This window comes from Gigantopelta aegis, chromosome 3 (assembly GCF_016097555.1).
Source record: "Gigantopelta aegis isolate Gae_Host chromosome 3, Gae_host_genome, whole genome shotgun sequence".
NCBI lineage: Eukaryota > Metazoa > Mollusca > Gastropoda > Neomphalida > Peltospiridae > Gigantopelta > Gigantopelta aegis.
In genome coordinates, this window is record NC_054701.1 from 63089220 (window position 1) to 63106726 (window position 17507).

The window sequence follows — 17507 nt, forward strand, 5'->3', positions numbered from 1 at the left end:
TCCTATGTGGCGGCAGCGAGTTTCGTCTTTTTCTTTTCGTTCTAGCAAATGCTCCACAACTTGTGTAACAAAGGCCGCGGTCTGTACTATCCTATCTGTGGGATGGTACATATATATATATAATACCCTTTCTGCTAATCGAAAAGTGTAGCCCGTGGCGCGCAGAGTAATAGGTTTCCTAACTCATTATTTGTATGGTCCTTAACTCAATGTGTCCGACGCCATATATAGCCTTTTTTTCTTTTTTTTTAATGTGTTGAGTGCATTTTTTACTTTCAACCAATTGTGTTTAAATAACCATACGTTAGACCCCAAATAGCCGTAGTTAAAAATGTGCTGAGGTGTCGTTAAAATATTAATTTTCTTTCCTGAATATACAGAGCTGAATTTAAGTTTAACTATGAGAAGGTACTGGACTTCGAGTCTGGTAGATACTGGATTCAATATCACAATGCTCGGAGTAATTATTATTATTATTATTATTATTATTATTTTTTTAATAAAGCTAAATGGGTAGTCATCTACACCGACTCGTCTTATACCAACCACTAACAAATAGTCATTAACCCACTGTCCTGGACAGACAGCCCAGATAGCTGAGGTGCGGGCCCAGGAGAGCATGTTTCACGCCTGGCAAACAAGAAGGTTTCAACCGGCCACAGCGGTGTCGTGGTTAAAACATCGGACATAAGGCTGGTAGGTACTGGGTTCGCAGCCAGGTACCGACTCCCACCCAGAGCGAATTTTAACGACTCAATGAGTACACCCTCTTCTCTCTCACTAACAACTAACAACTAACCCACTGTCCTGGAGAGACAACTCAGATAGCTGAGGTGTGTACCCAGGACAGCGTGCTTCAACCTTAATTGGATATAAGAACGAACATAATTTGACATGAAATGAAAGAAGGTTTCAACCAAAAGCCTGCTGTCTTTTCCGGTGTAGACCTGCAGACTTGAATCTAATCTCTTGAATTCGTGGTAAGTGTAAGAAAATTCTTGTTACTGAAATTGAAAACCATTCATTGAAATTAGGAGAATTTTGAGCTCTGGCGAAATGATCAAAGAAACCATATCCCTGTGGCCAAAACTCGGCGAACTATATCGATTTCTTGCCGGAATCACTTATTCTGGCGTCGTTCAAAAGTTTGTTTTGTTTAACGAAACCTCCAGCGCACATTGATTTATTAATCATCGACTACTGAATGTCAAACATTTGGTAATTCTGACTCGTTGTCATCAGAGGAAACCCGCTACATTTTCCATTAGCAGCTATGGATCTTTTATATGTACTTTCCCACAGACAGAAAAGCACATACCACGGCCTTTGACCAGTTGAGCTGCACTGGTTGGAACAAGAAAAAACCCAAACAGCTATATAGGGTTGCAAACGAATCACTGCACATTTTTACATGCTTAACTAATTTTGCGGGTAGAATGAAAGAAATACATGGTAAACAGGTCCCGGGTTAGCACATTTTGCCCGAATATCTCTGTATCTATCGTTTTTGCCCGAATTTAAGAATTTGCTCCAGCACTAGGAGATCAGTTCGCACATTAAATTTAGGACTTCATGACGGGTTATGCAGAAAAAATGTTTTATTTAACGACTCGCTCAACAAATTTTATTTACGGTTTTATGGAAGGAAATGTTTTATTTAACGATGCACTCAACAAATTTTATTTACGGTTATATGGCGTCAGACATAATATGGTTAAGGACCACACATATATTGAGACGGGAAACCCGCTGTTGCCACTTCATGGGCTACTCTTTTTCTATTAGCAGCAAGGGATCTTTTATATGCACCATTCCACCGACAGATTAGTACATATCACGGCCTTTGATATACCAGTCGTGGTACACTGGCTGGAATGAGAAATAGCCCAAATTGGCCCACCAACGGGGATCGATCCCACACCGACCGCGCATCGGGCGAGCGCTGTACCACTGGGCTACGTCCCGCCCCGGGTTATGCAGACACGTAATGATTACCTGAAATTATTTTTGCATAACTGTTTTAACTGTTCGCAAATTCCTAATTCTCATAGGCCTGCCCAATCCATATGCTCATTTGTGGAATAGGTGAGAACTGTGGACGATGTTTACGAATGTACATGCACCTGTAAACGTGTTCGTGTTCTGTATTCGTGAAGAATGTTCAGTTATTGGAAGGTGTTCCTTTAGCACGTGAAACTTCTTAGTTACACTTAAAACAGCAACCAAACACTTTCAACACAGGATGGCTGTTATTTGTCTTAGGTCAGCCACAGACCATTAGCGTGACAGATTTTGGACAGTAGGTATGTGCTTCTCTGTTCCGAGTTTTAGGAACACATTCGGTATGCGCTTTAGAGGCGGCGGTGCGGGTGTTTTCTTGGGAAGGGGTGTAACGTCCCATTAAAGACGCCTACAGTTTTGTAAAGTACGCTGACATGCATCTTGTAACAATAGCACAACTCTGTTGGGACATGGATACAGCAAAAACTAATTTATTAACTAAAACCCCATCAAATGATATGTGGCAAGTCACTGTATCACTTATAACGATAACTCGTTTTATTTTGTTTAATGATGATGATAACTAGTTTAACGTGCCCATATACCACTAGGGTTTCGAACACGCCCATCCCGAGTCCGACCTCCGATAAGATCGGTGGCCTGACTCGGGAGGGGGGGGGGGGGGGGGGGGGGGGGGTGAAAATGGGCAGAATTTTGAAAATAGCAATTAGTAAAAAAGTTAATAGAATAAATAAAAAAAATAAAAAGGTTACAAGCCAAAAATAAAAAGAATTGACTGCTCGGCCGAATATTTATATAATTTGGAGCATTTTAGAAGGATAGTCCAAAATTAAATAAGAGAAAGAAGTAATTTCGACATAAAATTTTGAACGCAGATCTAAAAGTTTAAAGTCCGATCGATATGTCCACGCGAGTGGCCTCGTTAAGGCCGTTTGGGTGCACAGCTTAAAGGGACGAGATGGGTTGCATCCCGTCAAGAAAACCCCTAGATTGACAGTCGAAAGACGTTGAAGGTGTAGTGCTGTGCTGAAATACAGATCTTGAGAAGCCGGATCCGTCTGAACGAGAGAGAGGGTATCAGACTAGAGTATAGTCCAGTCGTCATGGTTTGGTATAGTGGTGCGGACGGGCCCCGACTCCGGAGGATACGAGATGGTATCACAATAAAACAAAGTAAAGTCTAGAAAAGAGTAGTAGGGGCCGACCCCGCTTCCTATTTCTTCATAGAGTGGGCGGTCAATCTTCCAGTGCTGCTAGGACAGGCTCGGACATGTAGAGACTAAACGCAAACAACCGTGGCGTTCTGCAGAATGGCCGTCATACGAGTCACGAAAAAACCCATGTCGACAGTCAAACGGAGAAATTACGTGGAGGCAAGGAATCTCGCTAAAAAAGAATCCAACCTGGTGGTGCAGGCTGTCAAAACGAGAAGCGTTCCAGCATTCAGTCAGTTCCAATGGCCGCATACATCCCAGTACAAAACTTCATTTCGCTGACCGGCCTCGGTGGCGTCGTGGCAGGCCATCGGTCTACAGGCTGGTAGATACTGGGTTCGGATCCCAGTCGAGGCATGGGATTTTTAATCCAGATACCGACTCCAAGCCTTGAGTGAGTGCTCCGCAAGGCTCAATGGGTAGGTGTAAACCACTTGCACCGACCAGTGATCCATAACTGTAAAGGCCATGGTTTGTGCTATCCTGCCTGTGGGAAGCGCAAATAAAAGATCCCTTGCTGCTAATCGGAAGAGTAGCCCATGTAGTGGCGACAGCGGGTTTCCTCTCAAAATCTGTGTGGTCCTTAACCATATGTCTGACGCCATATAACCGTAAATAAAATGTGTTGAGTGCGTCGTTAAATAAAACATTCCTTTCTTTCTTTCTTTTTTCTTTCGATATGCAGGGGCGGGTCGTAGCCCAGTGGCATAGCGCTCGCCTGATGCGCTTTCGGTCTAGGACGAGTCGATCCTAGTCGGTGGGTTTTTGTTCCAACCAGTGCACCACGACTGGTATATCAAAGGCCATGGTATGTGCTATCCTGTCTGTGGGATGTTGCATATAAAAGATCCCTAGTTAATAATGAACACATATAGTGGGTTTCCTCTCTAAGAATTTACTGGTTCAACAAAGGCCATGGTTTGTGCTATCCTGCCTGTGGGAAGCGCAAATAAAAGATCCCTTACTGCTAATCGGAAGAGTAGCCCATGTAGTGGCGACAGCGGGTTTCCTCTCTCAATATCTGTGTGGTCCTTAACCATATGTCTGACGCCATATAACCGTAAATGCAATGTGTTGAGTGCGTCGTTAAATAAAACATTTCTTTCTTTCATTTCGTTGACAAAAACAACTAAATGAAGGACCCCCAAGTCGAGCACACGAAAGCACGTGCAGTGTGCACACGCGAAACAAACACGTCTTACCGCGTGGAGCTCCAAACTGGGAATCTTTTGTTTAATGCATATATTTAGTTCATTATTTTTATCATTAGCTTTACTATTGGTGGGTCACCAGACTTTGTTTATATGTATAATTATATGTATAAACCATATGTAAGCACAGAAATAAAGCATTTTGTATTGTTGTATTGTATTGTATATCGAAAGTTAAAAAAGTTTGTTTGTTTTGTTTAACGACGCATCTAGAGAACATTGATTTTACTAATTATCGGCTATTGGATGTCAAACATTTGGTAATTTTAACAAATTCTTAGAGAGGAAACCCACTATATGTGTTCATTATTAACTAGGGATCTTTTATATGCAACATCCCACAGACAGGATAGCACATACCATGGCCTTTGATATACCAGTCGTGGTGCACTGGTTGGAACAAAAACCCACCGACTAGGATCGACTCGTCCTAGACCGAAAGCGCATCAGGCGAGCGCTATGCCACTGGGCTACGACCCGCCCCTGCATATCGAAAGAAAAAAGAAAGAAAGAAAGGAATGTTTTATTTAACGACGCACTCAACACATTTTATTTACGGTTATATGGCGTCAGACATATGGTTAAGGACCACACAGATTTTGAGAGGAAACCCGCTGTCGCCACTACATGGGCTACTCTTCCGATTAGCAGCAAGGGATCTTTTATTTGCGCTTCCCACAGGCAGGATAGCACAAACCATGGCCTTTACAGTTATGGATCACTGGTCGGTGCAAGTGGTTTACACATACCCATTGAGCCTTGCGGAGCACTCACTCAGGGTTTGGAGTCGGTATCTGGATTAAAAATCCCATGCCTCAACTGGGATCCGAACCCAGTACCTACCAGCCTGTAGACAGATGGCCTACCACGACGCCACCGAGGCCGGTCATATCGAAAGAGTGTTACTCTAGAATAAAAATGTCATCCGTCAGACCAAGATATTATAACTAGCCTATCTGTCTAAAATGAAATTCCTAATATTAATCACTGAATTTGTGTGGGCACTTTTCAGTTCGGGGCACTTAGCTTTTCAGTTCGGGACACTTTCCAGTTCGGTGTCCGAACCCTCCCTGGATCCGCGTCTGTTGCGTTTCTTCTCCTCGGTATTTGCACTTCTCAATTTTGATTGTGACAGATTGCTCGTGTTACCTAACACGCAGTGCTCGTAAGAAAAAGAAGAAAATACAACCTCCAAAGATATATCGTTTAGAGTCTGTTAACTCGTTTACACGCTGCACGTATAAACGTCAAGCGATATTTATGTATCCGTTGTCAGAGTAATCACATGTCGGAGGATGTAATTTAAATGCACCACACCTTTTAAAAACAAACGATTTATTTTAAACTTGGTGACTTTAAAACCTGCTGGCAAGTGATAACTATACTTCGTACAAGCACTGCCAGTGCCCCTTGCTTCCGACGTCTTCTATTTTCTTATTCAATTTGTAAAAATATTGGTTAAAATATAAATAAAGTAGAAATAACCCATAGTGAAAAATATCGTTACTTGCGTAGTTTGAAATATATATTTTTTTCTTTTTTTTCTTTTTTTTGCTCAGTAGTTTGAGTGCTCGCTTGAGGTGCTTGCCTCGCATGATCGAACCACCTCGGTGGATTCATTCAACTGATTAGGGTCTTTTCTCGTTCCATCCAGTTAACAACAACTGGTTAAAGGCCGTGGTATGTGTTTTCCTGTCTGTGGGAAAGTGCATATATAAAATCCCTGGCTGCATTAGGAAACATATGTAGCGGGTTTCCGCTGATGACTACGAGTCCGAATGATTAAATGTTTGACATCCAATAGCCGATGATTAATTAATCAGTGTGCTCTAGTGGTGTAGTTAGACACAACACACTTTAAAGGAATGCTAAAGCAAGGCTTTTGGACTGGTGTGCATATTCAACGATATATAATGCACATTATTGCTTAATATCAACAAGTATAATCGTATAGTTAATTAATAAAACGGTTAAATGTGAAGGCTATTATATATAACGGGCGCAGCCATTTTGTACCATCCCAGTGAATACGCCCTCTGGCGAGCTCGTGGTTACGTAATACCTAACGTGTCACGTCAGGAATTAGTCTTCGAACTGAAGAAACAAGACATACCTGATTTTTGCGGATCCATCGCAATGTTCTATAATAATATACATCCCTGTAACACAGCAACGTGTATATGTGGTTTATTTTTCAATACAAAATAAACCACCATTGTCAAAGTGTTGAAATAACTGTATTATATTCTGTAGGCCTATATAAATTAACCCACGTACTGAAATAATAGTCGGAATGTTTTCTTGCTTAATTGGTCTTTTCTTTCCGTGGCCTGTACCTGTGGTTCTTGATTGGCAGGTGTATATTTAGACGGTCCCTAGACACCGTGTCTAGACACACTAAAAAGACGTGCCTCTTTTATGAAGTTCACAGGGTATTGTGTGATAACCTCAAATCGTAATGAACTTTACCAGCTTTATTACTGTAAGTAATTCTGTAAAACCCTTGAATAAATAGACTTTCCCATCTAAAATCACAAAACTGACCAATTACGTAGTCCCAGAGAAAAGAAAATTATCACTTGGGTATCGCGAGTAGTCGTTTTTGCTCGAATGTATCCTACCAATAGGCCTAATAATATGCATTTCGTTATATTGATGCAAATTGAAATATATTTAGTTAAATAGTTTATTATACTATCAAGTCATTTATGTTGTTTTGCAAGTCAGGTTGATTAAAGCGAAGCGCCTTGTCGTAAATTAGAGCATTTGTTTACACTGTGCATAATAGAGAAGTTGGACGTCAGAAAAAGAAACAAAATGGCTGCCCCCAGTTAGCAGGAATAATCACGGTTTTTTATGAATTCTAAAATTACGCGTTTTTCATTTGTTAAAGCGTCAGTATGTGTTGGTGGTCCGGGTATGCATCTTTCCAACACATAAGGCTCTTGTTAGAGTTTAGTCTATCTTTAACTTTTTTTTCCTTTTACTTTTTTATCCTGCATAGCATTACATACGAAACAGGTAGGTCTCCAACTAGATACAAATTAACAAAATAATAATCAAATAAAAAGTATCCTAGGATAAACTAATAAAACCGGCCTCGGTGATGTAATGGTTAAGCCACCGGACTTAAGGCTGGTAGATACTGGGTTCGCATCCCGGTACCGGCTCCCACCCAGAGTGAGTTTTAAGGACTCAATGGGTAGGTGTAAGGCCACTACACCGACTTCTCTCTCACTAACAAACGAACCACTAACTCTGTTCTGGACAGACAGCCCAGATAGCTGAGATGTGTACCCAGGGCAGCGTGCTTGAACCTTAATAGGATAGAAGCATGATAAAAATAAACATAAATGAATGAATGAATGAATGAACTAATCAAGAAAATATAGGCCTACTTTCAAACTTTCAAACTCCATGAGTGCTCAACCAAAATTCTTCACTGTGGGTTGTTATTCTGTTTAATTAATATTCAGGGGTCGAACCTTAAATAAATTAAAATTAATAGGTATAGAAGAACTGAACTACTTCCATTGTGTTCATTGATCACTAAAACCATGGGTTAAATGCAAGAATTACTTTTCTGTATGAAACAATAAGCAATTTATTGCCATTTTCTCCATTTGAACCACCATATTGGCAACCATCTTGTATTCAGGTGACCCATTTATGAAATCTGAATTATGAAGGAAGGAAATGCTTTATTTAACGACGCACTCAACACATTTTATTTACGGTTATATGGCGTCAGACATATGGTTAAGGACCACACAGATATTGAGAGAGGAAACCCGTTGTCGCCATGTGCTACTCTTTTCGATTAGCAGCAAAATATCTTTTATATGCACCATCCAACATACAGGGTAGTACATACCACGGCCTTTGATATGTCAGTCGTGATGCAATAACCCAATGGGCCGGGCCCACCGACGGAGATCGATCCCAGATCGACCGCGCATCGAGCGAGCGCTTTACCACTGGGCTACGTCCTGCCTGTTCAGGGGTCGAATTTTTACTTTTGGGGGGCACGGCAAATGTTGCCTTCGTTTTAATAATACAAATTAGAGCACCATTACAAGTTGGAGGGGCACCGAGGGAAACCTTTCCTTTAAAACATGGGAACGAAGGCAACTTAATATTTATATCTTGACTAACGCGTTTACAAAATGCACATAAAAAGAAATTTTTTTTTGTTATTTCAAATTCCTTTACTTTTTACGTAAAGCCAGACTGGAATTTTTTATGAAACAAGATATACATTTGTTTACAGATTTATAGGAGTCGTTAATGTTTTGTGTAACGTATTATTCAGTACATAATTAATTATTTAGTTATTTTTAGGTTTCTAAGTGAAAAGCTATTGTACATAGTTTAAACAGTGGCGTAGGAAGGTGTGTGTGTGTTTGGGGGTGGGGGGTGGGCGCACACTTTTATATTTACACACTGTTACACTATTATAAAGCAAAATATCTGAAAAGTGGGAGGCACATTCCCCCCTCCCCCACCCACCCCCCGCTTCTTACGCCAGTGCTAAATATACACACACGCACGAATGTACGCATCCACGTACAACAAAAACCGAAGCCAGATATACAAAAAAACAAACAACCTAGGATACGATAATTTCCAGAAATAACATATATGTTTAAGACACATTAATACCTACCCTATATTATTTGAATCGTTTTGTACTGCAATCCCACCATGAGAGGTAGTGGGTTCGCATCCCGGTACGGGCTCCCACTCAGAGCGAGTTTAACGACTCAATGGGTGGGTGCTGACTTTTCTCTCACCAGTCACGAACAACTAACAACTAATCCATTGATCTGGACAGACGGTCCAGATAGCTGAGGTGTGTGTCCAGGACAGCGTGTTTGAACTTTAATTGGATATAAACACCAAAATAAGTAAAAACAAACAAGCTATAATATCTTGTCATTTCCAGGTAGACAAAATGGAAAATGGGCACTTCATATTTTCGGGGGGGGGGGGGGGGGGGCAACTCCCCCTTGCCCCCATCACACGTACGGCCCTGAAGATAACATAGCAGATTCGTAATATCACGTGAAGATCAGTAAACAACTCGAAATCGTTGAACCTTTATCTTTTATTTACAAGTAATCTAGCTCTCTTTTGCTGCTTTTGTTTAACCGCCGAGTGACTTTAATAAACACGCAAGGTGGATTACGCTGATAACTTTCACTCAATTAAAAACAAACTTAGCTGTTATGTCACCGAGACATTTTAAAGGAAAAGTTCAAAGATATTATGCAGAACCAAAATCCAGCCTATGCTGGTGTGGTGTGCAAGTTTGTTCATGATTATACATCTGTTACCAATAATTAGTCCTTATTTAAGCTGTATCCTAACCGGCCGCGAGCGATTATTTTAGAAATCATTGCTTTCAAGTGCCGCATTATAACCGCGCGCGTGCGACGCGACATATATATCTGTCGCGCCGTACGTTAAAGAAATGGCTCGCGTCGCTCGCGTCGCTCGCGTCACGCGCGTCCGGTTAGGATACAGCTTAAATAGAATAGTATGTTTGTATGTGTCTTGTTTGTGCATATGGTTTGTATCCAATTCCGTATATGGAATGTTTATATGCAATAACGTTTTTATCTTTTATCTTTTTCCTGCAGATACAACGTTGTAACTCCAATGCTTGTCTACAATGGTGAGAATTAGCTTTTAAATGTGGAAGATAAATCATGTTTTTGTTATCAGGTCATCACTGTAACTACAATGCTAGTCTAGGGTTCGCAGCCCGGTACCGGCTCCAACCCAGAGCGAGTTCTTAAGGGCTCAATGGGTAGGTGTACGGCCACTACACCCTCATCTGTCTCACTAACCACTGACAACTAACCCTGAGGTGTGTGCCCAGGACAGCGTGCTTGAACCTTAATTGGATATAAGCACGAAAATAAGTTGAAATGAAATGAAATCATTGTAACTCCAATGCTAGTCTACAATGGTGAGTATTAGCTTTAAAATGTGGAAGATACAATGATGTTTTTGGTATCAGATCATCATTTAACTCCAGTCCTAATCTACAGTGGTGAGAATTAGCTGGGGAATGTGGAAGATACGATGATGTTTTTGTTATCAGGTCATCGCTGTAACTCCAATGCTAGTCTACTGTGACGAGAATTAGCTTTAAAATGTGAAAGATACGATGATGTTTTTGTTATTAGGTCATAAATGAAACTCCAATGTTAGTCTACAGTGGTGAGAATTAGTTGGGGAATGTGGAAGATATGATGATGTTTTTGTTATCAGGTCATCGTTGTAACTCCAATGCTAGTCTACAATGGTGAGAATTAGCTGGGAAATGTGGAAGATACAATGTTGTTTTGGTTATCAGGCCATCACTGTAACTCCAATACTAGTCTACAGTGGTGAGAATTAGCTTTAAAATGTGGAAGATACAATGATGTTTTTGTTATCAGGTCATCATTGTAACATCGGCCTCGGTGGCGTCGTGGTTAAGCTATCGGACTACAGGCTGGTAGATACAGGTTTCGCAGCCCGGTACCAGCTCCAACCCAAAGCGAGTTCTTAAGGGCTCAATGGGTAGGTGTACGGCCACTACACCCTCATCTTTCTCACTAACCACTAAACACTGACAACTAACCCACTGTCCTGGACAGACAACCCAAATAGCTGAGGTGTGTGCCCAGGACAACGTGCTTGAACGAAAATAATTGGAAATGAAATGAAATCATTGTAACTCCAATGCTAGTGTACAGTGGTGAGAATTGGCTAAAACATGAGGAATATACAATGATGTTTTTGTTGTCAGGTCATTGCTGTAACTCCAATGTAGTCTACAGTGTCAGTGATGAGAATTAGCTTTTAAATGTTGTATTTATCAGGTCATCACTGTAACTCTAATGTTAGTCGACAGTGGTGAAAAGTAGCTTTAAAATGTGGAACATACAATATTGTTTTTGTTATCAGGTCATCACCGTAACTCCAATACTAGTGTACAGTGGTGAAAATTGGCTGAAAAATGTAGAACATACAATGATGTTTTTGTTATCAGGTCATCACTGTAACTAATGTTAGTCGACATTGGCGAGAATTAGCTGAGAAATGTGGAAGATACAATGTTGTTTTTGTTATCAGGACATCGCTGTAACTCCAATGCTAGTCTACAGTGGCGAGAATTAGCTTTTAAATGTAAAATATACGATAATGTTTTTGTTATTAGGTCATCAATGAAACTCCAATGCTAGTCTACAGTGGTGAAAATTAGCTGGAAAATGTGGAAGATACAATGTTGTTTGTGTTATCAGGTCATCACTGTAACTCTAGTGTTAGTCACCAGTGGTGAGAATTGGCTGAAAAATGTGGAAGAAAACACTTTAACCAGTAAGACGATAGCTTGATCCATTGACTGATATTGGTAAAGTATTTAGATCAAGTAACCCATTCGCAATGACAACATGTACACAGGCGTGGTGCTCTTCGTAATAAGGGAGGAAAATACTTCTGGAATGATTGTGCAGACAGGAGTCCAGTATTGGGTTCTTTGTAAATAAATGAAGTCGGGTGAAATAGGGGTTAATAGGTTTATCGTCCGTGTAGAGCACGTGTGTCTTTCATCACACCACAGATGTATCAGGTGTTCACTTTAGTTAGCACAAATAATTACTTTATAGATAAAGAACGAGAGAGAGAGAGAGAGACAGAGAGGAAGAAGGAAAGAAATGTTTTATTTAACGACGCACTCAACACATTGAGAGAGAGAGAGAGAGAGATGGATAGATGGATGGATGGATGGATGGACAGACAGACGGACGGACGGATGGGTGGGTGGGTGTTGATGGATAGATAGTAAGGTTTGTTTAACGACACAATTAGAACACATTGATTTATTAATCATCGTCTACTGGATATCAAACATTTGGTAATCTTGACATATAGCCTTAAGTGAGAAAACCGGCTACATTTTGTTCATTAGTAGCAAGGGATCTTTTATATGCAGCATTCCACAGACCGGATAGCACACACCATGGCCTTTTCAGATATACCAGTCACGGTGCACTGGCTGGAACGAGAAATAGCTCAAATGGGCCCACCGAAAGGGATCGATCCTAGAATGATGGATAGATAAATAAAAGTTTGTTTTCTTAACGACATCACTAGAGCACAATGATTTATTAATCATCGGTTACTGGATGTCAAACATATGGCCATTTTGACACAGTCTTAGAGAGGAAACCCGCTACATCTATTGGCAGCAAGGGATCATTTATATGCACCATCCCCACAGATTGATATATAAATGCATGGACGTGTGGAAAAACTTATGTGTGCTTTGGGTAAATGGCTAGATGCATTGGATTAATCATGGGTGGATGAATAGTTGTATGGATGCAGGAATGAATGGATGGGTAGATCGATAAGTGGATAGATATGAGGGTGGGCGGATTGAATCAACGAAGGAATGGATCATCTGAAACTATGTCAAGCTGTTCACAGTGATACAAGTCTCCTCAAGATTTGGGGGAGGTGGAGGGGAGGAGATAGACCTCAGGCGAGTACTTTGTGGTCCTTAACCATATGTCTGACGCCATATAACCGTAAATAAAATGTGTTGAGTGCATCGTTAAAAAAAAAAAACCCATTTCTTTCTTTCAAGCGAGTACTTATCACTGAGTTAGATAGAACCGGCCCAGAGAAGACAAGCAGATTCCGCTAAACACTTTCTCACACACTTTGATAAATAGAATATACATCATAATTACTATATTGTATATCAATTATAACAGTATATCTTACAATTTAATACCCCTCCCCCTCCTAAAAAGTTTTTTTTTTAAATTGAAGAAAAAAAAAAAAGAAAGAAAGAAAGAAAAGAATAATTCAACGCAGAAAAAACAAAACCCGTCAAGACAGTTGGCAAATTTATTATGATAAGAACTTGCACATCGAGTGCACAGTATAATTTTAAAAAATAATAAATTTACTGACCAATATTTATTTATTTACTAAAGCAGTGCCGTATCCAGCGGAGGTGTGAAAAGGGGGGAGGGGCAGTTTCACTCCTAGAAAACTATTCATTCATTTATAGTTATTTTCGTGCTTATAGTCAATTAGGTTCAAGCACACTGTCCTGGGCACACACCTCAGCTATCTGGACTGTCTGCCCAGGAAAGTGGGTTAGTGTTTAGTTATTAGTGAGAATTCGACGCCATATAACCGTAAATAAAATGTGTTGAGTGCGTCGTTAAATAAAACAGTTTCTTCCTTCCTTATTAGTGAGAGAGTCGTTAAACTCGCGCTGGGTGGAAGCCGGTACCGGGAGGCGAACCCAGTATCTCCCATCCTTATGTTCGATGCCTTAACCACTACTATACAACATCGGGGCCGGTAGAACAAAATATGGAGAAGATCCTCTACCGTACCTTGATTCTTTCTGTACTGTCGCCCCACTTATTTCAGGCTAGGTACAAACATTACTGAAAGGGAAGTCTATGCCCCTTGCTTTTTTTACACTAATGTATTTGAGAAGTACATATTGTAGGCTCAAGAAGTGAAAATTGCAGAGCGTATTCTGCAGCTGTTGCGTAGATTGACACACGTGGACGGATTCATAATTGCTTTACCGGCTTCCGCGATGTGCAAATAGGATAGTTTATGTCTTAGTTCGTCATATATATTGCAGTATAAAGAAAATTGTATTTGCATAGTCTGGGAACGTTCTTCTTTTTTTTCTTTTCTTTTTTTGGTGTAGATAAGCATGCAGACGTAATCAGGAATTCCCAAAAGTGGATCCAGTTTAAAGCTGCAATCACACCTCCAGCATTTTATAACACTCATTCCTATACTAATACAAAATACAAACACAACTGCTGTTTTAATAATACGCATGTGTTTTCGAAGTATGGTCAACTGTCTTCCGCCATGTGGGTTGGGGTTTGTTTTTTGGGTTTTTTATATACAGAGATTACTAAAATTAAAGTTTGTTTTGTTTAGCAGCAGCACCATTAGAGCACATTGATTTATCAATCATCTGCTTTTGACATTTTCTAATTTTGACGTATTGTTTCAGAAAGGAAAATCCGCTGCATTTTTCCATTAGTGACAAGGGATCTTTTATATACACCATTCCACAGACAAGATAGTACATACCACGGCCTTTGATATACCAGTCGTGGTACACTGGTTGGAACGAGATATAGCTCAATGGGCTCATCAACGGGGGTCGATTCTAAACCGACCGCGCATCAAGCGAACGTTTTACCACTGGGCTACGTCCCGCCCCAGAGATTACTAGAGCAAGCTGTCCGTTTTTCTGACGCTCACGGTGAGATAATAACATATATGATCTAGATTACCGTTAAATAAACGGTTACCTCTAAAGCAAGATGCCCGTCTTTCTGACGCTCACGGTGAGATAATAACACATATGATCTAGATTACCGTTAAAATAACGGTTACCTCCAAAACAATAACATATATGATCTAGATTACCGTTAAAATAACGGTTACCTCCAAAACAATATCGAAGAATGGCGTGCAACTGTAAGAAAAATTATGTCGATGATACATATATAATCTTGATATTGCAGCTTTAAGAATTAGGACTGGTTTTGGAGCAAGGAATCTATGCAGTAGCCCTCTGTTTATTTTATTTTATTTATTTATTTTTTATTTTTATTTTTTTTGAAAAAAATTAAAACAAATAGTATTTGAAGCTACTACTTTAATTCGGAGATGTAACTGTTAGGTCTATCATTCGCCATCACAATCAATGTGTAGCCTACTGTAGTACATATATACTGATGGAAATAAATAAAGGATCACACAGATAGCAACAAGAAATAATAACTGCATCAAAAGTTAATTCATATTGTCAGAAATTGACTGGGAACATATAGGCAGCACATTCAACACTATAGACATTCAATCCCACATTACAACTTGGTATGAAATACAGACATTACTACGCTAGTTGTGAATTAAATTTGGTCTACAAATTGATGTGTTCCCTTATTTCTTTCCATCAGTATATATTTTTTAATTTACGTATAATAATAATTATTAATATTAGTAGTACAGAAACTTGGCCTAAGTAATCCTCTGTATTTATGTGTTAAAGTTCAATTGGAATTAGTTATTCTTGGCAAAATTCCTTTAAAGATTATTTATTTAGAGTTTGTTATAAATCAAATATAAATGAGCAATCTTTTTTTTGAAACACAAAATGTTATATTTATGCAATTTTTTTAAATGACTTTTATTTAATTTTTTAATGTTTTATTTATTATCTTATCTTCAGAAAGCCTCACTAATTTAACATTTCGCGATTTCACAAACAGCAGTCAGGGTTTTCTGTCGCAATTATTAGACTCCCGTGGCTTAGACGGGCGCGCGGTCTTATCAAGTTTCAGTTCCCATGCGTCTAAATTCTTTGAAAATTGCTTTTTCACAGCCAAGAAAAGAAAACTTAAAAATATGGAAACGATAAAGCCCGGTAAAGCCAGATTTGCAAATCATCCTGTTATTTCACATGCAAATATTACAATTTCAAATAAACATTTTCGTAAAGAGTAAATTTTACTTAAAGAATATGTACTTACCAAGTTCTCAGAAATATTCAGTAGGGAAGACCGGTGTGGTATATCAAAACGCGCGGACTTCCCAGCGCCGAGTGACGGATAAGAACAAAGTAGGCAACTTTCAGCCTTTTCTATGTTTATGCCATTTTCTTTGGAATCACTGGGGCCCAGCATGGGATTGTGTTGAAAAAAAGCTTTCGTCACCAACAGATAAACGGATTCATTTTTCTTTCTGACATTATCATAAACACTGAAAATGAAATGTGTTCCCCGAGGAGTTGTATATGTTTTCTTTGGTGATGTAATATAATGGGATGAGTGTGTGTGTGTGTGTGTGTGTGTGTGTGTGTGTGTTGTGTGTGTTAATGTGTGTGTGTTCGTGTGTGTGCGTGTGCGTGTTGAGGTGAGGCGCGTGTGCAAAACATTTAACAGTAGGAGCTGTCTAGACTGTGCCGACTAATGTTTATAGTGGGTTCGAGTTTTTCTCCCCGGAAAAAATATATTGAAAAAAGATAAATGATGAAACCTTGCCCCTATACACGCGCCTGGAGACAGGGGGTGAGTGTCTAGGTGGGTGGGTGATGAAACCTTGCCCCTATACACGCGCCTGGAGACAGGGGGCGAGTGTCGAGGTGGGTGGGTGATGAAAGGTATCTTGATATGACCAAAGTAAATAATGCAAGAAAGGTATTTTTTTATGATCATGGATTATTGTTGAGAGCATTATATACATGTATATGTTTTTGTTTTTGTTTTAACAAATACAATCTTGGCTGTTGTTTTTTGTTTTGTTTTTTTTACATATCATTTTGAATATCAGGGCCGTACCCTGACCAAAATCCATGGGGGGGGGGGGGGCACTAAATTTTATAAATAATTTTTAACATACTATAAAGATTAAACATTTCTATGCTATTACTGGAGATATATAAAAAAACAAAAAAGGACAAGATTCTCAGGGGGGGCAGCTGCCCCCCTGCCCCCCCGGAGGGTACGGCCCTGAATATGTATACAGACACTTCAGCTATCTGGGCGGTCTGTCCGGGACAGTACTAGTGAGTTAGTGGTTAGTTATTAATTAGTAGGTAAAGTAAAGTCGGTGTAGTGGCTTTGCACCTATACACTGAGTTGTTACATATAGGCGAGCGGGCTCCCATTTTTGTAGGAGGGCAGACTTGCTTTTGCCCGAATGAAAAAAAAAAAAAAAAAGAGAACAAAAAGAAGCCCGAATCTACATAAAATTTATTCATATTAGCATTACTACCAAACAGCTATATAGGTTTGCAAAAGAATCACCACGCATTTTTAAATGGATGACTAATTTTGAGGGTAAAATGATGGATATACATGGCTAAAGTTTGTTTTGTTTAACGACACCACTAGAGCACATTGATTTATTAATCATCAACTATTGGATGTCGAACATATGGTCATTTTGACACAGTCATAGAGATGAAACTCGCTAGATTTTCCATTAGTAGCAAGGGATC

The 17507-nt window shown here is 39.7% G+C and overlaps 1 protein-coding gene across 1 annotated transcript in view; it reads right to left on the reverse strand.

Annotated features, from left to right (window-relative positions):
* LOC121368771 (neuroglian-like) overlaps window positions 1–16304 on the reverse strand; it is an 88578-nt gene extending 72274 nt beyond the window's left edge. Inside the window, exon 1 of the mRNA XM_041493519.1 lies at window positions 16039–16304. Coding sequence (XP_041349453.1) covers window positions 16039–16191 — 153 coding nt within the window. The 5' untranslated portion in view covers window positions 16192–16304. The remainder of the gene's footprint in view (window positions 1–16038) is intronic.
* Window positions 16305–17507: the final 1203 nt, after the last annotated feature.